The 25501-nt window shown below is 47.5% G+C and overlaps 1 protein-coding gene across 2 annotated transcripts in view; it reads right to left on the bottom strand.

The window, feature by feature from the left end:
• Positions 1-25501, bottom strand: part of BEND4 (BEN domain containing 4) — a 226943-nt gene that overhangs the window by 79015 nt on the left and 122427 nt on the right. For both annotated transcript variants that reach the window (XM_063921006.1, XM_063921005.1), the window contains exon 3: positions 12646-12737. In XM_063921006.1, the coding sequence (XP_063777076.1) occupies positions 12646-12737 (92 nt within the window). The remainder of the gene's footprint in view (positions 1-12645; positions 12738-25501) is intronic.

Below are 25501 nucleotides of genomic sequence, written 5' to 3'. Positions count from 1 at the left end.
TATTACCAGCCATGTGTATATATACTCTATGACTGTTTGTTATTACCCAGTTTTGTTATATCATTGTTATTTCCAATTGTAAAGCACAACGGAATTTGCTGCGCTATATAAGAAATTGTTAATAAATAAATCTATCTATCTATCTATATATATATATATATATATATATATATACACTACTATTGCTGACCGGCACTCCAATACATTCCTTACTGCGCCCGGTGCACGTCTCCGGCCACCTCGATGACCCAGATATATACTCCACAAAAGCGGAACTCAAGGGCTGAATGAACACCTCAAACTCAGCAGCATTAATCCTTTGTGCTGCCAGTGCAGTTGAAGAAACTTATACCTCCTTCAAAGTTTGGCAGACAGCATCCCCCTTTTTACACATTACGGCAGACAGCGTCCCCCTTTTTACACATTGCGGCATACAGTCCCCCTTTTTACACATTATGGCAGACAGCGTCCCCCTTTTTACACATTACGGCAGACAGCGCCCCCCTTTTTACACATTGCGGCAGACAGAATAGATAGAGAGACAGACAGATAGATAGATACTTACCATCTCTCCCCGCTGGCATTCAGGCTCCTCGGTGCTGTCAGATCCCGGGCAGGGAGGAAGGAGGAGGAGGGATGGGGACTGGAGCCGCATCAGCGCTATGTAATTGGTAGTAGCGCCACTGCAGCAGTCCCCTCTCCGTCCGCATTGGCTGCCCGCCGCCGCTGTGAATACTGGGATGAGGGAAGGGCATCCCAGCATTCACAGCAGCGCCGGCCAGCCAATGCGGAAGGAGAGGGGACTGCTGCAGCGGCGCTACTACCAATTACATAGCGCTGCTGCAGCTCCAGTCCCCCTCCCTCCTCCTTCTCCCCTGCCTCTGGCTTCTCCAGCGCGGCGCACACAGCAGAGGCGGCTTGTAATGAGTCAATTTGACTCATTACAAGCCGATGGCCGTTGCGCCCTCAGGCACACCTGGCACACACGTAGTTACAGCGCTGATATATATATATATATACACCCACAGAAAAGAACTGCATATCACACTTTTAGGAACAAAATGTGTAGGTGCCAGGTCAAAAAATAATCCTATAGAAGTATCCAAAACAAGAGAAACCACCAGGGGGCTCAAGCTCAGAATAGACCAGCACACCACTTGCTGATGAAAAAAAAGTGCTTTTATGTATTGCATTGTGGAGTACTGGCGCGCCATTCCACTGACGTCATTTCCGGTGCGCGGCTTTGAGCAGCACTTCCGAGTGACGTCATCGGTGTCCACATGCGGCCGGATGGAGCTGTTGGTTCTCAGGTAACACCTTACACACTATATATTGTCCTGTTTGGTAACATGGTTTAGCACATGGCACTTTTCAGACTTGCACTGCAGGATGAGCAGTGCACCTGCACTATGATATTCTAACTGTTCCCCTGACGAAGGCAAACAAAACAGCTGTCAGGACGGTAAGTATCAGTTGTGTATTTACATAATGCTGCTACATATCTGTGCTTCATGCTTGCATTTTAAACTTGCACCTATGTTGGAATAAGTAAAAGCAATTTCTTTCATCAGCAAGTGGTGTGCTGGTCTATTCTGAGCTTGAGTTCCCTGGTGGTTTCTCTTGTTTTGGATATATATATATATATATATATATATATATATAAGAAAGAATGGAGACTGCGGCACTCAAGGTCTTGTGTAAATCAAAATGTATTGAAAGAACACGGCTTTACAATACAAAGTTTTAGGGTGCACAACCCCTTTGCACGTATTGTGTATATATATATATATATATATATATACATATGTATACACAACACAGACATAATAGTGAAAAAAGAGAAATAAAAAATAATACGTATATATATATATATATATATATATATATGGAAAAATGGAGAGATAGGGTTCGGCGCTCAGTGTTGCTAAAAAATGGTGAGTTTAAAAGCCAAAAAATATATACATGTATAAAATTTATAAAAATAATTTTTTAATATATATGAGAGTAAAACAGGTTCTTTTTACAAAAAAGCATAAAAAGCATAAAAACATATAAACATAAAAAGTCAGGACCAAGTTTTAAAAGGATAAGGAGTTTAACTTAACTCAAGAACAGCAAGGGGTTAGTGCAGGAAACCCAACGCGTTTCGTCTCATCAGATTTCTTCAAGGGGCCTCTGTTTTGAGGCACCCCAGGGAGCCACGGCACACAGTTTGGGAACCTCTGGCCTAGGGCATTTGGTATGCCTAGGGGCACAAGCAGCTTCTGCTGATTAAAATGATATATTCGGCATGCCTATATATGTGTAGCATTTCATATGCAGATACAGCCACAGTCTCACACAGTATATAGGCACGCAGCATATCGTTTTAATCAGCAGAAGCTACTTGTGCATCCTAGCCACATAGAAATGCAAATAAGATACATTTTCATCAAAAATAGGCACCCAACGTTAGCAGCTGACTTACGCCAGGCATCTCCTGCTGCATGGCGCACTGAGGCAAGATTTATGAGAACACATCTGTATCCAAGCAAAGGCAGAGGTCACAGTGTTAGTGGCCATGTGAGTGCTGTGTTTGTGTGAGTGGGTTGGTTGTGTAATAGTGTTCAGCATATGTGTAAGGGGCAATAAGTGTGTCATGTGTATAAATGCATTAATAATGTGTGGCATAAGTGTAAGGGACATTATGTGTGTCATTATGTGTAGAAGTGCATTAATAATGTGTGGCATATGTGTAAGGGACATTATGTGTATAAGGGCATAAATAAAGGTTGGCATAATGTGTAAGGCGCATTATGCTTATAAGGACATTAAAATGTGTGTCATATGTGTAAGGGGCATTACTGTGTGGTATTATGTGTATAAATGCATTACTGTGTGGCATTATGTGTATAAGATGCTCTACTATGTGGCGTAACATATAGAAATGGCACTACTGTGTGGTCTAGTGTGAATAAAGAGCAATAGGGTGTGCTGTAATGTGCATAAGGAGCAGTTCAGTGTGATGTAATGTGAATAAGGAACACTACTGTGAGGAGTAACGTATATAAGGTAAAGTGGTACTACTGTGTGATGTAACATGAATTGAGGACACTATCACATGATAAATTGTGAACAAAGTTGCACTACTGTGTGGCATAATTTGAACTGGGGGCACTATTGTGTGGCCATGGCCCTTGCCAGCAAAAACACATATCTTTTTGGGCTGTGCACCAGATGTTCCCTGTTTAAAATATAGGGGGTGGGAACACCAAAATAAGGACTGCTATGGGTGAGGGATGCTGGTGCTGGGAAAGGGGTGCAAGGTCAGAGGTGGAACTAGCGGTGGTGCTAGGGGGCACCAGTCAAAATCTTGCCTAGGGCATCATTTTGGTTAAGGCCGGCTTTGGTTCATTACCTTATATGTCAAGCCAAATGTCAACAGCCAAAAGGTTGACACTACTGTATGTTGAATGTCCTAATGTCAACATGGTTAAAATGTCGAAACCTACAAAATGTTGACACAAATAGAATGTTAATAAGAGGAATTTTAGAGTTATGCTGCCCATACACCTAAAGATTTATTGTCAGATCTGGCTAGTTGGAATGAAAACCTGGTAATGGATGAGCGCAAGTGACAATTGACCATTTTCACCTAAATTGTGTAAAACTGAATGGTCATTCAGACAAATTGGTTAACTTAAATAAAATGGATTTAACCAATTTGTCTGACCATTTGTGTCTGTTTTCCAGTGTTTGGGAGCATATGGTCAATTGTCATTTGCTCTCATCCATTACCAGGTTTTCATTCCAACCAGCCACATCTGACAATAAATCTTTAGGTGTATGGGCAGCTTTAGGTTTAAAATAGTGTGTTGACATTATGGGGGTCATTCCGACCCGATCGCACGCTGCAGTTTTTCACAGCGGTGCGATCGGGTCAGAACCGCGCATGCCTAGCTATCGCCTCTGCCTGATTGACAGGCAGAGGCGGTCGTTGGGTGGGAGGGGGCGGCACGGCTTTTGCGGGGCGTGGTCTGGCCAATGCAGGCGTGGCCGGACCGCAGCGGCTGCGTGAAGTCACAAGCAGCCGCTGCGACCCTGGCAGCGACAGGTAACTCCAGGCCAGCCGCAGGAGTTGCGCTGGCTGGGAGATACTCTACAAGTACAAAAGCATCGCGCTTTTGTACTTGTGCGGTGAGGCCGGGCCAGACATGCGGGGCGGACTAGCCCTGTGCTGGGCGTCCCCCCGCATGTCTGTCACAGTGATCGTAGCTGTGCTAAATATAGCACAGCTACGATCAAGTTGGAATGACCCCCAATGTACAGTACCTGCCAACAGTTGAACATGTCGACATTTTGCAAGTCAACATTGTGGTTGTCGACATTCAGAACGGGTTGGGTACAAAATCCTAGCAGTCAGGATGCAGACAGTGGTGAAAATACAGACGGATCCTGGTAAGTATATTAAACCTACCCCTAACTGCCCTTCCAGCAGCCTAACCCTAACTGCAATCTCCAGAAGCCTAACCCTAACTGCCCCTCCAGCAGCCTAACCCTAACCCTCCCCCAGCTGCCTAACCCTAACTTTCCCCTGCAGCCTAACCCTAACCTCCCCCACCCCTGCAGCCTAAACCTCTCTCCCCCTAGTGTCTAACCCTAATGCCAGCACTTACTGTTGGGATCACGCTGTCTGTATTCTGACTGCCGGGATCCTGACCTTATCCCTTCTGAACATGTCAACATTACGGTGTATATATGACGATGTCTATATAATGATATTGTCATTGTCTACAAAACATACCAAAATCATCATCCAAATATAATAACTAAAAATTTGACAGAATGTCTCGGAATGCTGGATACTTCAGGATGGCTCATGTCCAGTCATTATCAGACACCTCAATAATAAGGAGATTTATGGTAAAACTTACCATAGTTAAATCTCTTTCTGCGAGGTACACTGGATTCCACAGGAAATAACATCGGGGGGTGTAGAGTTGGATCTTGATCCGAGGCACCAACAGGCTAAAAGCTTTGGCTGTTCCCAGGATGCATCGCACCGCCTCCTCTATAACCCCGCCTCTGTGCACAGGAGTTCAGTTTTGTTAACCAGTCCAGTGCAGTAGCAGGTATAAGAGACGGTAGCTCAGCGAGGGCCAACTCGTGTCTCTCGAGCCGCATGCGGCTCTTTCATCCTCCGCATGCTGCTCGATCCGCTCCCGGCCACCGCTGCCCAACACACAGTAATTTCTAAAGTCTCTCCAGCGTGTGAGGAGAGCGCAGCGCGCAGCTCTCCTGCCCCTCCGACTCCTGCGGTGGTGTCTAGCTTCAATTCGGTGCCGGGCCATGAGCCAATCAGAGCTTGCAGTCCGGCGGCAGCTAAGGCTCCTGGTTGGCTGCCGGACCGGGAGCTCTGATTGGCTCACGGGCCGGCGCAGAATTGAAGATAGACACCGCCACCCGAGTCAGCGGAACAGGAGAGTCGCGTGCTGTTTTCTCCTCCCCTCCCCTCACAGCAGCAGCAGCACGGTGAGCAGCACTTTGGGGGGCGGGTGGAGCCACTGTGTGGGGACATGTGTATCTGCACTGGCGGCATAGCTGTCACTGTGGGGGCATGTGTATCTGCACTGGGGGCATAGCTGGCACTGTGGGGGCATGTGTATCTGCACTGGGGGCATAGCAGCCACTGTGGCGGCATGTGTATCTGCACTGGGGGCATAGCTGGCACGGTGGGGGCATGTGTATCTGCACTGGGGGCATAACTGGCACTGTGGAGGCATGTGTATCTGCACTGGGGGCATATCTGGGACTGTGGGGGCATGTGTATCTGCACTGGGGGCATATATGTCACTGTGGGGACATGTGTATCTGCACTGGGGGCATTGCTGGCACTGTGAGGGCATGTGTATCTGCACTGGGGGCATAGCTGGCACTGTGGGGGCATGTGTATCTGCACTGGGGCCATAGCTGGCACTGTGGAGGCATGTGTATCTGCACTGGGGGCATAGCTGGCACTGTAGGTGCATGTGTATCTGGCACTGGGGGCATACCTGGCGTTGTGGGGGCATGTGTATCTGCACTGGGGGCATAGCTGGCGTTGTGGGGGCATGTGTATCTGCACTGGGGGCATAGCTGGCACTGTGGGGACATGTGTATCTGCACTGGGGGAATATCTGTCACTGTGGGGACATGTGTATCTGCACTGGGGGCATAGCTGGCACTGTGGGGGCATGTGTATCTGCACTGGGGGCATATCTCGCACTGTACGGACATGTGTATCTGCACTGGGGTATATCTGGCACTGTAAGGACATGTGTATCTGGCACTGGGGGCATATCTGGCACTGTGTGGACATGTGTATCTGGCACTGGGGGCATAGCTGGAACTGTAAGGACATCCATAGCTGGCACTGTGGAGACATGTGTATCTGCACTAGGGGCATATCTGGCACTGTGGGGGCATGTGTATCTGGCACTGGGGGCATAGCTGGCACTGTGGGGACATGTGTATCTGGCACTGGGGGCATAGCTGGCACTGTGGGGGCATGTGTATCTGGCACTGGGGGCATATATTTATCTGGCACTGTGTCGACATATGTGTATCTGGCACTGTGGAGGGGGGTATATGTATCTGGCACTGTGGAGGCACCCATTTTTTGGCATTTTTATATGTATGTGGCACTGCACTGGGGCATTATATGTATGTGGCACTGTACAACATGACTAAAAATGGGGTTATGACACAAGGTCATACTCCTACAAATATCATACCGAAAGGTGCACGCACAAAAATGAGGTGTGGCTTTGTGAAAACTAGGCCACGCCCCCGTAGGTTGCTCTTGCCCTTTACTACGGATCTTTTCTGCCTCTTTGCCTCTGACTGGTTGGCCACCCCTGCGGTAGATGTTAGTCACATAGAACCACGTTCTCACGACAGGAGAAGGGACCAGTGGCTAATGCCATACAAACCAAAAGAAGCTAAGTGCGTGGGCTCCCTGTGGAATCCAGTGTACCTCGCAGAAAGAGATTTAACCATGGTAAATCTTACCATAAATCTCCTTTTCTGCAGCGGGGTACACTGGGATTCCACAGGGAATAACATCGGGGATGTCTTAAAGCAGTTCCTCATGGGAGGGGACGCACTGTAGCGGGCACAAGAATCCAGCATCCAAAGGAAGCATCCTGGGAGGCGGAAGTATCAAAGGCATAAAACCTGATGAACGTGTTCACAGAGGACCACGTAGCCGCCTTGCACAATTATTCAGCGGACGCGCCATGGTGGGCCGCCCAAGAAGGTCCAACAGACCGAGTAAAATGGGCCTTGATAGCAGCAGGAGCTGGGAGACCAGCCTGCGCATAAGCTTGTGCAATCACCATTCTAATCCATCTGGCCAAGGTTTGCTTGTTCGCAGACCAGCCACGTTTGTGAAAACCAAACAGTACGAAGAGGGAATCAGACCTCGTGATGGAGGCAGTCCTCTCCACATATATACGGAGAGCCCGTACCACATCCAAAGATCGCTCTCTGGAGGACAAACCAGAAGAGATAAAGGCTGGAACAACAATCTCTTGGTTAAGGTGGAAAGATGACACCACCTTAGGCAGATAACCAGGGCGAGTTCAGAGAACTACCCGGTCACGGTGAAATATCAGGAAGGGTGGATGACAGGACAAGGCGCTTAAGTTCGACCTCCTCCTAGCAGAAGCAATAGCCAGCAGAAATAGGACCTTAAGCGTAAGCCATTTCAGGTCCACCGACTCAAGAGGATCAAAAGGAGACTCTCGTAGGGCGTCAAGGACAACAGACAGATCCCATGGAGCCACAGGAGGGCCATAGGGAGGTTGTACCCGCAAAACACCGAGTGGAGGTATGAACGTCAGGAATAGACGCAATCTTTCTCTGAAACCACACCGACAAGGCAGATATATGAACCTTGAGGGAGGCCAGACGAAGGCCCAAGTCAAGGCCTTGTTGCAGAAAAGCCAGAAGCCATGAAGTTCTGAACTTGTAGACATCGTAGTTCTTAGCAGCACACCAGGTGAAGAGTTCCAGACCCTGTAGTAAATCCGCCGAAGCAGGTTTACGGGCCTTCAGCATAGTTTGGATGACCGCCTCAGAGAAACCTTTGGCCCTCAGGAGTGATGCTTCAAGAGCCACGCTGTCAAAGCCAGTCTGGCCAGGTCTGGGTAGACACAAGGGCCCTGAACTTGGTGGTCTGGGTGCTGAGGATGAAGTAGAGGATGCTCCATCGATAGACCCTACAGGTCTGAGAACCAATGCCGTCTGGGCCATGCCGGAGCGACCAGAAGTAGGACCCCTCCTTCTTGCTTGAACTTCCACAGTATTCTGGGCAGGAGTGACACCGGAGGGAACACGTACGGCAGCTGAAAGTCCCATGGAATTGTCAGTGAGTCCACGAACGCTGCTTGTGGATCCCTTATCCTTGATCTGAAGACCTGGACCTTGTGATTGTGTTGAGACGCCACCAGGTCTACATCTGGTAGGCCCCACTTGTCCACTAGGAGTTGAAAGACCTCCGGATGAAGGCTCCATTCTCCTGCGTGTACGTCCCGACGACCAAATAAATCAGCTTCCCAGTTGAGGACACCCGGAATGAACATTGCCGATATCGCTGGCAGATGGCGTTCCGCCCAACGAAGAATTCTTGACACTTCCATCATGGCTGCACTGCTTTGAGTGCCGCCTTGATGATTTATGTAAGCCACCATGGTTGCGTTGTCTGATTATACTTGACCAGGCCTGTTCCTTATCAGAGGCAGGGCCAGTGTCAATGCATTGAACACTGCCCGTAGTTCCAGAATGATGATGGGGAGGAGAGACTCCTCCTCGGTCCAGTGACCCTGGAGAGAGTGTTGCTCAAACACCATGTCCCAGCCCCTCAGACTGGCATCCATAGTCAAGAGGACCCAGTGGGGAATCCAGAAGGGACAGACCCTGCTCAACTGTTGATCCTGGAGCCACCAGGCTAGAGACAAGCGGACCTCCAGAGTCAGGGATATCATTTGAGACCTGATCCGATGAGGCCCACCATCCCACTTGGATAGGATTAACCATTGGAGAGGGCGAGAATGGAATTGAGCATACTCAACCATGTCGAAGGCCGACACCATCAAGCCTATACTTGCATTGCCGAGTGTATGGACACTTTTGGGCGAGAGAGGAAGTACTGTATCTGATCCTGTCCTGAATTTTCAGGACCTTCTCTGGAGAAAGAAACAGCCTCTGGCTGTGCATATCCAGTAGAGCCCCCAGGTGCACCATGGGCTTGTAGAAATTGCACCGTCAACTGGAGATGACTCAGGAGGACATCTTGGGAGCTTGCCAGGATCAGCAGGTCGTCCAGATACAGCAGGATCCTGATTCCCTGTTGACGGAGATGAGCTGTCATCACGGCCATGACCTTGGTAAATATCCGAGGGGCTGTGGTCAGTCCAAACGGCAGAGCCCTGAATTGATAATGGAGGTTGCCAATAGCAAACCGCAGACATTGCTGATGTGAAATGGCAATAGGAATATGCAGGAAAGCATCCTGTATATCCAGGGATACCATGTAGTCCCATCCAGGGATACCATGTAGTCCCCAGGTTCCATGGCCAGTACAATGGAGTGCAGTGTTTTCATACGGAACTTGGAAACTCTCACAAACTTGTTCAGTGATTTTAGGTTGAGAATAGGACGGAAAGACCCACTGGGTTTCGGTACTAGAAACAAAGTCGAGTAGTAACCTCTGCCTTTCTGAGAGGTAGGCACCGGCACCACCACTCCTGTCTCGAGGAGGGATTGCACAACCAGGTGTAGAGCTTGCACATTCAACGGATCTGAGGAGATGACCGTTGTGCAGAACTGGCAAGGGGGACATCTCCTGAATGAGACCGCATACCCGTGAGAGACAACTTCCTGCACCCACGCGTCTGAGGTGGTCTTTAACCAGACCTGGGTGAACTGCAGGAGTCGGCCTCCTACCCTGGGGTCCTCTAGGGGGAGGCCTGCCCCGTCATGCTGCAGGCTTGTCCTGTTTGGAAGCAGGCTGACGGGCAGCCCAGTATTGTTTAGATTTGGGCTTTCTGGTCTTGGTAGTACGAGGCTGTCTTGAGTACACCTTACCTTTTAATTTACCTGAAGTCCGAAAGGAACGAAAAGTAGTACTCTTGGCCTTCAGAGCAGGAGTAGTAGTATTAGGCAGCTACGCAGTCTTAGCAGAGGCTAAGTCAGTCACAATTTTGTTTAGATCTTCTCCAATAAGGATGTCCTCCTTAAAAGGGAGCACCTCCAGAGTTTTCTTGGAACCCAGGTCCACCTTCCAGGACCGCAACCATAGAATACAGCGAGACAAAATAGACGAAGTGGCCGCTTTGGACGCCATGATGCCCGCCTCAGAGGATGCCTCCTTAATATATTGGGAGGCGGTGGTAATGTGAGACAGGCACTGTCTGGCAATGTCAGAAATATCCGAAGGTAGCTCATCCTCCAATACCTGGACCCATGCTTCAATACCTTTTGCAGCCCAGGAGGCCACAATAGTAGGCCTATGTGTTGCCCTATTTAGGGAATAAATACACTTCAGGCATCCCTCCACACACTTATCTGTCGGTTCCTTCAAGGAGGTGGCAGTGGTGACAGGCAGAGAAGAGGACACCACAATCCGGGCGACATGAGAGTCTACCGGAGGTGGAGTTTCCCACTTGTTACTCAACTCCGCAGGGATAGGATAGCGAGCTAACATCTTCTTAGAGAGGGAGAGTTTCTTTCCTGGTGAAACCCATGCCTCCTGACGTGTGTCAATTAAACTGCCAGAGTGAGGGAAAACAACTTTAACCACCTTCTGACGCTTGAATTTATCAGGCTTTTTTGACACAGTAGTGGCATCTATTTCATCATCAATCTGGAGAACCATTTTGATAGCTTCCACTAAGTCAGGGACATCAATCTGAGTTGCAGGCTCCCCGTCAGAGGCCACTGAATCAGAGTCAGTCGGATCAGTATAATCCCCATCCTCATCCGAAGAAGTATCCAAAATATGTGTGGACTGAGAGGAGAAAACTACACGCTTGGAGGACCCCTTAGCTCCAGAGGGCTGAGGTGTAGATTTCTGTTTACTCAAAGATATATTTAAATTTTGAATCTGAGTAGACAGATTGTCCACCCAAGGCGGATTCGCTATAGGGACAATTTGTGGCTGTAATGACACAGGGAGTCCCACAGGGGGCGTTGGACGTGTCACAAGTGTATTCAGCATACTGGAGAAAGCAGCCCAGGGTGGCTCTTGATTGACCACAGGAACTGCAGGCTGACTGGGAGAGGTATGGGACCCAGCACCTACGTCCCCAGTAGCAGTTTCCCCCCCTTGAAAATCCGTGGGAACAGCACTGCCTGAGGCAGGAGCGTCCGCGAAATTCCCACTCCTGTGTGGCAGACATTATGAGGAATGTAGCCGTGGGGCACAATAGTACAATATAGCCAGACAAAATAATACCGTGGATAACCCCCTGGTTTATGCGCTATGAAAAGTAGGACACAAACAGAGAATCCATCGGTATGGGGTGACTGAAATACACAGTAAGATACATGGAGCTGACGCACTTATCCTGTCAGGGCACAGAATACAGTGATAGCAAGGGTGTGATACAATAAATGAAAAAATCACACAGCAGCTACAGGCACACTTCAGTCACAAGTACAATGCAAATATAAGGTACAAAACAATAATACTGCACTGGACCAGCAAATTTACATATAACAATAGCTATGTATATGCAAAGAGATATAACAATGCATAGTAGATACTGGATGTATATCACAGAATATTTGTACAACCTATTCTAAAGTAAGCACATTTGATCTTACCTAACACTGTCTAAAATGACATGTAGACATGTAGAATACTTAAGTGCCTGTAATAGCACGGCGCTGCGACAGGCGGCTTTACAGAGGAGACAGAACCCAGCAATCCCGATGAGAGCAGCCCAGCTAAGGAAATGGCTCCAGATCTCTTCAGGGAGTGAGGGAGAGAGAGACACAGCTCCAGGGCGGGAACACCTGCAGGAGATGTCGCCCGGAGCTGGGGGAGGGGCTACAGGTCAGCTCCTTATCCCCTCTGCTGGACTTCACCACCAGGTACTATGGAGCCTGTGATAAACGGTTTTTAGTGCTCCTTGCACTGGTGGATATAGTGGGGTCCCTGTGTGAAACAGTGGCCACGCCAGCCACGCGATCTGTCTCCCAAGGATAACGCCGGATCGCGATTTACCTACCTGGGGGACCTTCTTACCTCCTCCCTGATGTTTTGCAGCCACGCGACCCTGGAGAGCAGCAGCAATGGTGTGCCAATGATCGGTGCGTCCCCGCTGTAAGTACCCGGGAACTAGGCCGCGGGAGTATACAGCGCAGCAGGAGGGAGGTGATGGATCCACAGCACAGCATGTCCCCAGTACATAAGAAGTGCTGTGGCCCTTGAAGTCTTCATAAAAGCTCTTTTCAGGGAACAGCCAAAGCTTTTAGCCTGTTGGTGCCTCGAATCAAGATCCAACTCTACACCCCCTGATGTTATTCCCTGTGGAATCCCAGTGTACCCCGATGCAGAAATTCTGAATATTCTCTGTGATTCACAAGATACATAACAGTGGAGGATTATCAGTTACTTACCTCCGTGGGTTGTTCTATTAATTGTGGAATAACCAGTTGATTGTGATGGTGAAGTACGGTCTTCAAGTAGTCTAACACTGTCTGGCAGGGCACTGCAAACAATAAAGTAGTTATATATACAATAGGTGACCAACATCATTAGTTAACATCTACAGTAAACCAACATTACATCATTTTTTGCCATCCTCTCTGTTGAGTCCATTTCGTTTTAGCAGAAAAAGTCTAAAAATGTGACATTAGTAAAAGTAAAAACTATTGCGGTGTTCATTAAAGTAAAGGATGTAAAACAATGTTTAATCCCGTTAAAAGTCTACATTTATTTTTTTCTCTTTTTCTAATGAAATGCAAATGAAGCCATTATAACTTAAATGAGCCCTTTCCAGATGGTTAATATTTCCAGACTAAGCAGTGTAGTGTAAGTCACTCATAAATCTGACCATGGCGACACATTTCTGTGGTTCCTGAGTAGTGAAGGTTTCTTGTATGACCACCAAGAGATTCACAAACAATTTCAAGAATTCATTAGACGTAAATGTAGGAAAGCCAGAAAAAGTACTAAGCTGCCGCTATGACATTACAATCATACTCTCATTCAGGTCGTATCTACCATAAATATTTGAACACGGTACAGACATTACAAATGCCTCTGAATTATTATTATTATTATTATTATTATTATTATTACATTTTATTTAGGCACCACAAGTGTTTTGCAGCGCTGTACAAAGGACAGTACAGAGAGACAGTAACAATAAACTATTGGATTCCCAATTAAATCTGAATTATTCTAATAGACTAAGCTATATTACCTTAATAATAAGAATTTACTTACCGATAATTCTATTTCTCGTAGTCCGTAGTGGATGCTGGGAACTCCGTAAGGACCATGGGGAATAGCGGCTCCGCAGGAGACAGGGCACATCTAAAGAAAGCTTTAGTATCACCTGGTGTGCACTGGCTCCTCCCCCTATGACCCTCCTCCAAGCCTCAGTTAGGATACTGTGCCCGGACGAGCGTACACAATAAGGAAGGATTTTGAATCCCGGGTAAGACTCATACCAGCCACACCAATCACACTGTACAACTTGTGATCTGAACCCAGTTAACAGCATGATAATAGAGAAGCCTCTATAAAAGATGGCTCACTACAACAATAACCCAAATTTTTTTGGTAACAATAATTATGTACCAGTATTGCAGACAATCCGCACTTGGGATGGGCGCCCAGCATCCACTACGGACTACGAGAAATAGAATTATCGGTAAGTAAATTCTTATTTTCTCTGACGTCCTAGTGGATGCTGGGAACTCCGTAAGGACCATGGGGATTATACCAAAGCTCCCAAAACGGGCGGGAGAGTGCGGATGACTCTGCAGCACCGAATGAGAGAACTCCAGGTCCTCCTCAGCCAGGGTATCAAATTTGTAGAATTTTACAAACGTATTTGCTCCTGACCAAGTAACTGCTCGGCAAAGTTGTAAAGCCGAGACCCCTCGGGCAGCTGCCCAAGATGAGCCCACCTTCCTTGTGGAGTGGGCTTTTTAAGATTTTTGGCTGTGGCAGGCCTGCCACAGAATGTGCAAGCTGAATTGTACTACAAATCCAACGAGCAATCGTCTGCTTAGAAGCAGGAGCACCCAGTTTGTTGGGTGCATACAGGATAAACAGCGAGTCAGATTTTCTGACTCCAGCCGTCCTGGAAACATATATTTTCAGGGCCCTGACCACGTCCAGTAACTTGGAATCCTCCAAGTCCTTAGTAGCCGCAGGTACCACAATAGGTTGCTTCATGTGAAATGCAGAAACCACCTTAGGTAGAAATTGAGGACAAGTCCTCAATTCTGCCCTGTCAGAATGAAATATTAAATAAGGGCTTTTATATGATAAAGCCGCCAATTCTGACACACGCCTGGCTGAAGCCAGGGCTAACAGCATCGTCACCTTCCATGTGAGATATTTTAAGTCCATAGTGGTGAGTGGTTCAAACCAATGTGACTTTAGGAAACTCAACACAACATTGAGATCCCAAGGTGCCACTGGAGGCACAAAAGGAGGCTGTATATGCAGTACCCCTTTTACAAATGTCTGAACTTCAGGCACTGAAGCCAGTTCCTTTTGGAAGAAAATCGACAGGGCCGAAAATTGAACCTTAATGGACCCTAATTTTAGGCCCATAGACAGTCCTGTTTGCAGGAAATGGAGGAAACGACCCAGTTGAAATTCCTCTGTAGGGGCCTTCTTGGCCTCCCACCACGCAACATATTTTCGCCAAATGCGGTGATAATGTTTTGCGGTTACGTCCTTCCTGGCCTTGACCAGGGTAGGGATGACTTCATCTGGAATGCCTTTTTCCTTCAGGATCCGGCGTTCAACCGCCAAGCCGTCAAACGCAGCCGCGGTAAGTCTTGGAACAGACAAGGCCCCTGCTGGAGCAGGTCCTTTCTTAGAGGTAGAGGCCACGGTTCGTCCGTGAGCATCTCTTGAAGTTCCGGATACCAAGTCCTTCTTGGCCAATCCGGAACCACGAGTATAGTTCTTACTCCTCTCCTTCTTATGATTCTCAGTACTTTTGGTATGAGAGGCAGAGGAGGGAACACATACACTGACTGGTACACCCACGGTGTTACCAGAGCGTCCACCGCTATTGCCTGAGGGTCCCCTGACCTGGTGCAATATCTGTCTAGTTTTTTGTTTTGACGGGACGCCATTATGTCCACCTTTGGTTTTTCCCAACGGTTTACAATCAGGTGGAAGACTTCTGGGTGAAGTCCCCACTCTCCCGGGTAAAGGTCGTGTCTGCTGAGGAAGTCTGCTTCCCAGTTGTCCACTCCCGGAATGAACACTGCTGACAGTGCTATCACATGATTTTCCGCCCAGCGAAGAATCCTTGCAGCTTCTGCCATTGCCCCCCTGCTTCCCGTGCCGCCCTGTCTGTTTACGTGGGCGACTGACGTGATGTTGTCCGATTGGATCAATACCGCCTGACCCTGAAGCAGGGGTTTCGCTTGACTTAGGGCATTGTAAATGGCCCTTAGTTCCAGAATGTTTATATGAAGAGATGTCTCCAGGCTTGACCATAAGCCCTGGAAATTCCTTCCCTGTGTGACTGCTCCCCAGCCTCGCAGGCTGGCATCCGTGGCCACCAGGACCCAGTCCCGAATGCCGAATCTGCGGCCCTCTAGAAGATGAGCACTCTGCAACCACCACAGGAGGGATACCCTTGTCCCCGGTGACAGGGTTATCCGCTGAAGCATCTGAAGATGCGACCCGGACCATTTGTCCAGTAGGTTCCACTGGAAAGTCTTGCGTGGAATCTGCCGAATGGGATTGCTTCGTAGGAAGCCACCATTTTTACCCAGAACCCTTGTGCATTGATGCACTGAGACTTGGTTCGGTTTTAGGAGGTTCCTGACTAGCTCGGATAACTCCCTGGCTTTCTCCTCCGGGAGAAACACCTTCTTTCTGGACTGTGTCCAGGATCATCCCTAGGAACAGAAGACAAGTCGTCGGAACCAGCTGCGATTTTGGAATATTGAGAATCCAATCGTGCTGCCGCAACACTACCTGATATAGTGCTACACCGATCTCCAACTGTTCCCTGGATCTTACCCTTATCAGGGAATCGTCCAAGTAACGGATAACTAAAATTCCCTTCCTTCGAAGGAATATCATCATTACGGTCATTACTTCAGTAAAGACCCGGGGTGCCGTGGACCATCCCTACGGCAGCGTCCGAACTGATAGTGACAGTTCTGTACCATAACCTGAAATACCCTTGGTGAGAAGGGTAAATTTTGACATGAAGGTAAGCATCCTTGATGTCCCGAGACATCATGTAGTCCCCTTCTTCCAGGTTTGCAATCACTGCTCTGAGTGACTCAATTTTGAATTTGAACCTCTGTATGCAAGTGTTCAAAGATTTTAGATTTTAGATTTTAAAATCGGTCTCACCGAGCCGTCTGGCTTCGGTACCACAATAGTGTGGAATAATACCCCGTTCCCTGTTGCAGGAGGGGCATCTTGATTATCACCTGCTGGGAATACAGCTTGTGAATGGTTTCCAAAACTGCCTCCCTGTCAGCGGGAGACGTCGGTAAAACAGACCTTTGGAAACGGCGAGGGGGATACGTCTCGAATTCCAATTTGTACCCCTGAAATATTACCTGAAGGATCCAGGGGTCTACTTGCTAGTGAGCCCACTGCGCACTGAAATTCATTGAGAACGGGACCCCACCGTGCCTGAACTTGTAAAGCCCTAGCGTCATACTGAGGGCTTGGCAGAGGCGGAAAAGAGTTTCTGTTCCTTGGAACTGGCTGATCTCTGCAGCCATTTTCCTCTCCCTCTGTCACGAGCAGAAAAGAGGAACCCTTTTGTCCGCTTGCCAACCAGGACTGCGCCTGATAATACGGCGTCTTATTTTGAGAGGCGACCTGGGGTACATCCCCTTTTTTTTGTTAAGGCAATACTTCCAAATGCCGTTTGGAATCCGCATCACCTGACCACTTTACTGGTATAATTGGACAACGCACTTATACTTGATGCCAGTCGGCAAATATTCCGCTGTGCATCATGCATATATAGAAATGCATCTTTTAATTGCTCTATAGGCAATAATATACTATCCTTATCTAGGATATCAAATTTCCAGTCAGGGAATCCGACCACGCCAACCCAGCACTGCACATCCAGGCTGAGGCGATTGCTGGTCGCAGTATAACACCAGTATGTGTGTAAATACATTTTAGGATACCCTCCTGCTTTCTATCAGCAGGATCCCTAAGGGCGGCCATCTCCAGAGAGGGTAGAGCCCTTGTTCTTACAGACGTGTGAGCGCCTTATCCCCCCTAGGGGGTGTTTCCCAACGCACCCTAACCTCTGGCGGGAAAAGGTATACTGCCAATAACTTTTTAGAAATTATCAATTGTTATCGGGGGGAAACCCACGCATCATCACACACCTCATTTTATTTCTCAGATTCAGGAAAACTACAGGAAGTTTTTCCTCACCAAACATAATACCCCTTTTTTTGGTGGTATTTATATTATCAGAAGAGTGTAAACTTTTTCCATTGCCTCAATCATGCAATGTGTGGCCCTATTGGAAATCACGGTTGTCTCTTCACCGTCGACACAGGAGTCAGTATCCGTGTCGGCGTCTGTATCTGAGGTAACGGGCGCTTTAGAGCCCCTGTATGAGACGTCTGGACATGCACAAGCTGAGTAGCCGGCTGTCTCATGTCAACCACTGTCTTTTATACAAAGCTGACACTGTCACGCAATTTCAACAGTACATCCACTCAGGTGTCGACCCCCTAGGGGGTGACAACACTATTACAGACACTCTACTCCGTCTCCTTATCATTTTTCTCCTCATACAGGTCGACACAAACGTACCGACACACAGCACACACACAGGGAATGCTCTGATAGAGGACAGGACCCCACTAGCCCTTTGGGGAGACAGAGGGAGAGTTTGCCAGCACACACCAGAGCGCTATATATATACAGGGATAACCTTATATAAGTGTTTTTCCCTTTATAGCTGCTGTATTGTTTATACTGCGCCTAATTTGTGCCCCCCTCTCTTTTTTAACCCCTTTCTGTAGTGTAGTGACTGCAGGGGAGAGCCAGGGAGCTTCCCTCCAACTGAGCTGTGAGGGAAAATGGCGCCAGTGTGCTGAGGAGATAGGCTCCGCCCCTTTCTCGGCGTCCTTATCATCCGTTTTCTTGTATGTTTTGGCAGGGGTTAAATGCATCCATATAGCCCAGGAGTTATATGTGATGCATTTATTTTAGCCATAAAAGGTTTTCTATCGATTTATTGCGTCTCAGGGCGCTGCCCCCCCAGCGCCCTGCACCCTCAGTGACCGGAGTGTGAAGTGTGCTGAGAGCAATGGCGCACAGCTGCGGTGCTGTGCGCCTACCTTTATCTGAAGACAGGAAAGTCTTCTGCCGCCGATTTTTCCGGACCTCTTCGCTCTTCTGGCTCTGTAAGGGGGCCGGCGGCGCGGCTCCGGTGACCCATCCAGGCTGAACCTGTGATCGTCCCTCTGGAGCTAATGTCCAGTAGCCTAAGAAGCCCAATCCACTCTGCACGCAGGTGAGTTCGCTTCTTCTCCCCTTAGTCCCTCGATGCAGTGAGCCTGTTGCCAGCAGGTCTCACTGAAAATAATAAACCTAAACTAAAACTTTCACAAAGAGCTCAGGAGAGCCCCTAGTGTGCACCCTTCTCGTCGGGCACAGAAAATCTAACTGAGGCTTGGAGGAGGGTCATAGGGGGAGGAGCCAGTGCACACCAGGTGATACTAAAGCTTTCTTTAGATGTGCCCTGTCTCCTGCGGAGCCGCTATTCCCCATGGTCCTTACGGAGTTCCCAGCATCCACTAGGACGTCAGAGAAATATTTATTGTTTAAACAGATCTATGACTTAAAAATCCTTCATAGATAACCATGAACATGTAAGACAGGAGTTTGGTGTAGACAGAACAATGGGCTTAATTCGGACTTGCAGGGCTACGATCAGGCACACTGACATGCGGGGGGACGCCCAGCAAGGGCCAGACCGCCCCGCATGTCAGTCTCTGCCCCGTCGCAGAAGTGCAAAAGCATCGCACAGCTGTGATGCTTTTGCACTTCAGGAGTAGCTCCCGGCCAGTGCAGCTTTTGCGCGCTAGCCGAGAGCTACTCATCGCTGCCTGGGTCACAGCGGCTGCGTGTGATGTCACACAGCCGCTGCGACCCACCCCCCGCACGGTCCAAACGCCGCCGTGCCTCATCCTCCCGCCTAGCGACCACCTCTGCCTGTCAATCAGGCAAAGGCGATCGATAGGCAACGACAGCCGTAGTCTGTCAGCCATGCGCTGGCGCATGCGCACTTCTGACCTGATCGCTGCGCTACGATGAACGGCAGCGTGCGATCAGGTCAGAACCCCCTATATGGTTTGGGGTGAGGTCACTTACTGGAGTACATATAGCATGGAACACATTTTTTCTTGCTTCAGTTATAGCAGCAGGATGAGAAAATGTATTTTCCTTTCTTGGTTTACTTCAACATCATCGTTTTCTCTATCTCACATCTCATAATAAGATATAAATGAGCAGCAGTGCATCAGTGGTTAGCACTGTACCCAGGGGACTGCATTTGTGGAGATTTCACTTTCTTCACACATTTGTGTTTCATTCAGATGCTCCACTTTGATCTCAAAGTCCAGAAAATCTGCCTTATGCTTGTGTGTGTGCATCTGTGTTGAAGTTTGAGTGGGTTTCTGTGTGAGAGTTTGGTGGAAGGTGATAACGCACCAGCCAATCAGCTCCTAATTGTCATTTTTCAAATCCGTAATGATTGGCTGGTGCTTTATCACCTTCCACTTAACACTTCTTTATCACTTCTCCAGGCTAAATACATTTACCCCTCAGTCCTAAAGGACCCCCCGACAGTTCACGTTTTCTAGGGCTCCTCACAGAATCACATGTGAAATAATGAGCTCCACCTTTGGATCTTTTAAAATGTGTCAGTGAGTAATGACAACTGTGCACCTGCTGGGTGACCTGGACAACATGAACTGTTTGGGGGTCCTTGAGGACAGAGGACTGATGTAGACTGTAGACTCCAAAAGGGAAATGTGAATGATGAAACATTGGTAATGCACAGTATAATAAGTAGGAACAACAGCAATAAATAGTCTGTATTGTAGCATATCTAGATCACCAATATAGTAATGACCAGACAGAGGTGGAGTGATGTTTCAGTCAAATGTGGCGGCAGTTCTGTTCAACACGGTGCTCATGGTTGGAGTTTAAGTTGTCTGCGAGTAATATACTGTAGCAGCCAATGTTTGAGTCCCTGGCACACATGGTATAGCGCTCCCCTCCTTTTCCTCCTCCCTCTTCCCTCCCCTTACTCATACCTCCCAACATGACCCTCTCCAGGAGGGACACAATGCTCTGCTTCTGGACTTCCCTCTTAATTTATAATTACCATCACCTGTGCTGAACCACCTTTCTTATCCATGAACCTGTTCAAAACAGATGCCGGCAATCATAAATGAAGAGAAAAGTCCAGAAGCAGAGCATTGTGTCCCTCCTGGAGAGGATCATGTTGGGAGGTATGCCTTACTTGTCCTGTTTTTGTCAGTGGCTATGCTTGCTTCTTTCTGCATTTTGATAGTCCATGCTTGTTTTGCACATTCACCTATTGCATTGTTCTCTGTGGATGTCTGTATGCTTTTTATTGTACTGCTATTCTATTGTCATTGGACATTTATTTTTGGACTACTGTATGCTTGTCTAAAATCAATAAACAATGCTGCATATTGCAAAAAATAAATAAATGTGGTGACAGAGTGGGCTAAATATGCGTCACTGTATGTGGAAGTTGACAGTGCACTAATACACTCTAGCCTTGAATGTGTCTAAAGACCAAGGGGACCTGTGCGCAAGTTTTCATTCTGATAAAATTACCCTGAAGGTCTATTAATTAAAAATAAACTGTTCAATTTTACTGAATACATACATAAGGCCTCAGGTTTCATATTTTATTGAAATATGCAATGAGATCCCATGTAGGACATGACGGAAGGGCCAATTTGGACAGATGTACAGACCATGGAAGTTGCAATAGTACAATAGTTGACCTTTTAACCATGTTGACCTGTTGAACTGTCTACCTTTTACATGTCGACCTTTGACCCTGTCGACCTAATGTATGTCTACCATTAGTGGTAGACCTATTAACTGTAGACCTTTTTAGTGTAGATCTATAGTCCGTATACCACAATAAAATGGTGTATGATGTATTCTGTTCTCATTAGCTTACAGAGTTAGTCCGGGGATATATTTACCAAAGTTGGAAATTATATAACCATGATTATGGCGTTTATGGCTTACACATACCAAATAGCAAAATAAGTTTTCTGTTGTGCCTCAAAACAGACTATAAAGTTCTGAATTAATCAGACTGGTTTCAGGTCAAATCCAGAGACAAATACATTACTTCTGCTGAATCAATGAAACAAACCACAATGCAACCATGGGCATTTTTACATTCATATTAGCCTAGGTGAGATGGTATTTTCTTGCACACTGTCAAAAGGGTAATGACTATAGTATATTAGGACGGAGCTTATTTATTGAAATATGTGTTAGTGCCCCAAAAATGTCCACTTTTTATCAAAGCGAGTTATATATTATGGGGTAGAACCTGTGCCGGAGAAGGAAAATTAGAAATGCTGGCTTACACTGTCACGTTACTTCTGGGTTTGGACCCAGCTGAGCTATTGTGCATGTGCGGGCATCGAGCCATACATGTGCAAGCATTAGTGTAGCCAATATGTTAAAGATGCTATTAGCCAACGGAGTTCAGAAAAGCACTTTGCGAATGTGGCATTATCACAGTCCTCATAGAAAGCTATTGCTAAGCTATAGCTACCTCTGCATACCCCAAGAAGGGGATAACTGATATCTATTTCAGCTGCAGTACCCGCGCCTTACATAATCTCAATACTCTAAAAATGTTTTTGGAGGACTGACTGCAATTATTAACTTCATAAATAAGCCCCTTAAAACATTTAGGAACACGGACCTGATTCATAGATGTACGCTAACCCGATGGTCTACGTACATCTCCAATGCTTCCTGATCTGCGCATACTCAGGATCTGTACTCAGGATCTGTACTGCACAAGTGCAGATCTGGGGATGTGATGTTACTGGCAGTGCCCCCTAAGCCACAGAATGATTGACATGTTACAGCCTAAAAAAGAAATGTCGATTATTCTCCTTTTGCGCTCCCCAGGTGCAAGCAGGTGGCTAAATCACTGAAGGATCACCCTCTCCCAATAAGTCATTAAAGAGTCAAATGCTGACGTTTTTCATGTCTTCTTCATGTTCCCTGTAATACTGTTGGAGGTATCAGGGTTTTTTAAATTAAAATTTTTTTATGCATCTTCGTATTCAAAAGGATGGGGTAAATTTACTAACATTCGTATTTTCCCGTTTCAGGTCAAAGTTCAATCACGAATGACATCGAAAGTGTAAAACTGCAACTTTTTGAATTTATTACGACTAATTTACTAAGCTGTCGTATTCGGGTTTTTCTTTTGTTCCGATGTCGATGTCATTCGTGTTTTTTTTTTTTTTTTTACGGCAGTGATTAGCAAAACACTGCCGACTTTTTAAAAATGAATCTCGGCCGGATCTGTGTGATCCGTGCTGGGGTTCATTTTTTTTTTAAAATTAAACAGTGTAAAATCAAAAAAAAAAAATTGCGTGGGGTCCCCCCTCCTAAGCATAACCAGCCTCGGGCTCTTTGAGCCGATCCTGGTTCCAAAAATACGGGGGACAAAAAGAGTAGGGGTCCCCCGTATTTTTAAAACCAGCACCGGGCTCCACTAGCTGGACAGATAATGCCACAGCCGGGGGTCACTTTTATATAGTGCCCTGCGGCCGTGGCATCAAAAATCCAACTAGTCACCCCTGGCCGGGGTACCCTGGGGGAGTGGGGACCCCTTCAATCAAGGGGTCCCCCGCCCCCAGCCACCCAAGGGCCAGGGGTGAAGCCCGAGGCTGTCCCCCCCCATCCAATGGGCTGCGGATGGGGGGGCTGATAGCCTTTTGTGATAATGAAAAGATATTGTTTTTAGTAGCAGTACTACAAGGCCCAGCAAGCCTCCCCCGCATGCTGGTACTTGGAGAACCACAAGTACCAGCATGCGGCGGAAAAACGGGCCCGCTGGTACCTGTAGTACTACTACTAAAAAAATACCCAAATAAAGACAAGACACACACACCGTGAAAGTAAAGATTTATTACATACATGCACACAAACATACATACATACTTACCTTATGTTCACACGCAGGTCGGTCCTCTTCTCCAGTAGAATCCAAGGGGTACCTGTTGAATAAATTCTACTCACCAGATCCAGGGTCCCAGGCTCCTCAGGGCATCCATTTGTAATCCAGGTACTTGAATAAAATAACAAAACGGATACCCGAGCCACGAACTGAAAGGGGCCCCATGTTTTCACATGGGACTCCTTTCCCCGAATGCCAGAAACCCACTCTGACTTCTGTCTAAGTGGGTTTCTTCAGCCAATCAGGGAGCGCCACGTTGTAGCACTCTCCTGATCGCCTATGCGCTCTATTGTAACCAATGGTGGGAACTTTCTGCCCTGCGGTTGACCTAAAGTGACGTCACCGCTGAGCAGAAAGTTCCCACCATTGGTTACAATGGAGCGCATAGGCGCTACATTGTAACACTGCCGTGTGCCGCCTGTCACTCAGTACAGGAGCACACAGCCGATCAGGAGAGTGCTACAACGTGGCACATCCCCAACGTGGCAAATGGGGATGTGTCAGCCCTGTCTTCTAGGTGTGCCAAAGCTAGTGGCTGTGCCCTTGAACGCAGCTTCATTAGCCCCGGTTGTGTGAAAGCACCGTCCACCTTCAGTAACCTGTAACCTCGCCAATCTCTGAATCGGGCTCACAACCATGATCAGATATTGTAATAATAAAAATGTAACGGTATATTGCAATCTGTTGAAATGACAACTCCCTTCTAATACTCGCTCCTTCCCTGGTAACATAACACATGTCTCTGCTTTATGCATCTGATGATCAATAGAGCATTGCAGTGTTATCAGAGGACAATACCATCTGCAATACTCTGCTCATCTCCTATCTCAGCTTACAGCTTTCATCCGCATCTCAAGAAAACAATGAAATGAGAAAATGGAACAGTAATATAACAGTCCTGTAAATACCAGATCAAGCAAATTATTTGTAAAGTCAATTGACAAAATTCTTTGAGCTAAATGTCAACCCATAAATACCCATAACGGGTTCAATGTTTCAGACTGACAGCACATGATCACCATAAGTACACAGGCAATTATTTTAGATCTCACTAGGGCGCTGTTGCTAAGTGACATTTAGGCGCACAATTTGCACTGAAACACATCAATCAATGTGCAGGCAGCATGTAACTGGCCTGGGGAAGCTGCTTTGTGTGCTTCAGAACTAATGTTCTCAACTCAGTGGAAGTTAGTAAATGAGGTTTACTGGACATTGGACCCGATTCAGTAGGGACTGCAAATTCTACTAAGTAGCAGAATTTGCAATCCTTTTGATCGCATGCTGGGGGCCGCCCATCTCAGGGCAAGGCCACCCAGAATGCTATACGCCGCCCCCCCTTCCATGAGACCCCGGGGAAATTGCGGTCGCACTGCAATTTCAGCATGATCGCTAAAAATAGGGTAGCCTCCTGCGGCGCAGCCTGGCTGCGACCGCAGGAGGCCCGCCGCCATCTTTGTGATTGCAGCGGCTGCATGTGATGTCACGCAGCTGCCCCGATCACGCCCACGCCAAGCCCCCGTTCGACTGGCACTGCCCCCGTTTCTCCGTTGCCGACCCCACAATGCTCCGTCTTGGAAACGGAGTGTTGCCACCCCCCTCCCACCCCGCAAACGCCTCTGACTGATTGACAGGCAGACGCGTTCGCATTTACTGCGGGCTGCCTGAAGTAAATGCAGGTGCATGCGCAGTTGAATTGTTTTTTGCGATCCAATCTGTATAGGACCCATATCTCCAACATCTGGTAACATTCAGGGGTGTAAACCTTTTGACCATGTCGACCTTTTGTACCTGTCGACCTTAAGCACTGCCTACTTTTAATCTGTTGACCTTTTGACCCTGCTGACCATATGGGGTCAACTATTGACTCTCTATCTAGATAATGTTGAAGAATACATTGAAACCCAAAATTCAGACCTCAGAGCCACTGTATAGAGGGCCTGATTCAGAGATGGACGGCACGCAATGATGATGTTGCATGCAGTGGAGGGATTGCGTCTAGGCCG

This window comes from Pseudophryne corroboree, chromosome 1 (assembly GCF_028390025.1).
Source record: "Pseudophryne corroboree isolate aPseCor3 chromosome 1, aPseCor3.hap2, whole genome shotgun sequence".
NCBI classification, from domain to species: domain Eukaryota; kingdom Metazoa; phylum Chordata; class Amphibia; order Anura; family Myobatrachidae; genus Pseudophryne; species Pseudophryne corroboree.
Note: the sequence above shows the minus strand (reverse complement) of the source record. Positions and strands in the feature narration are given on the sequence as shown.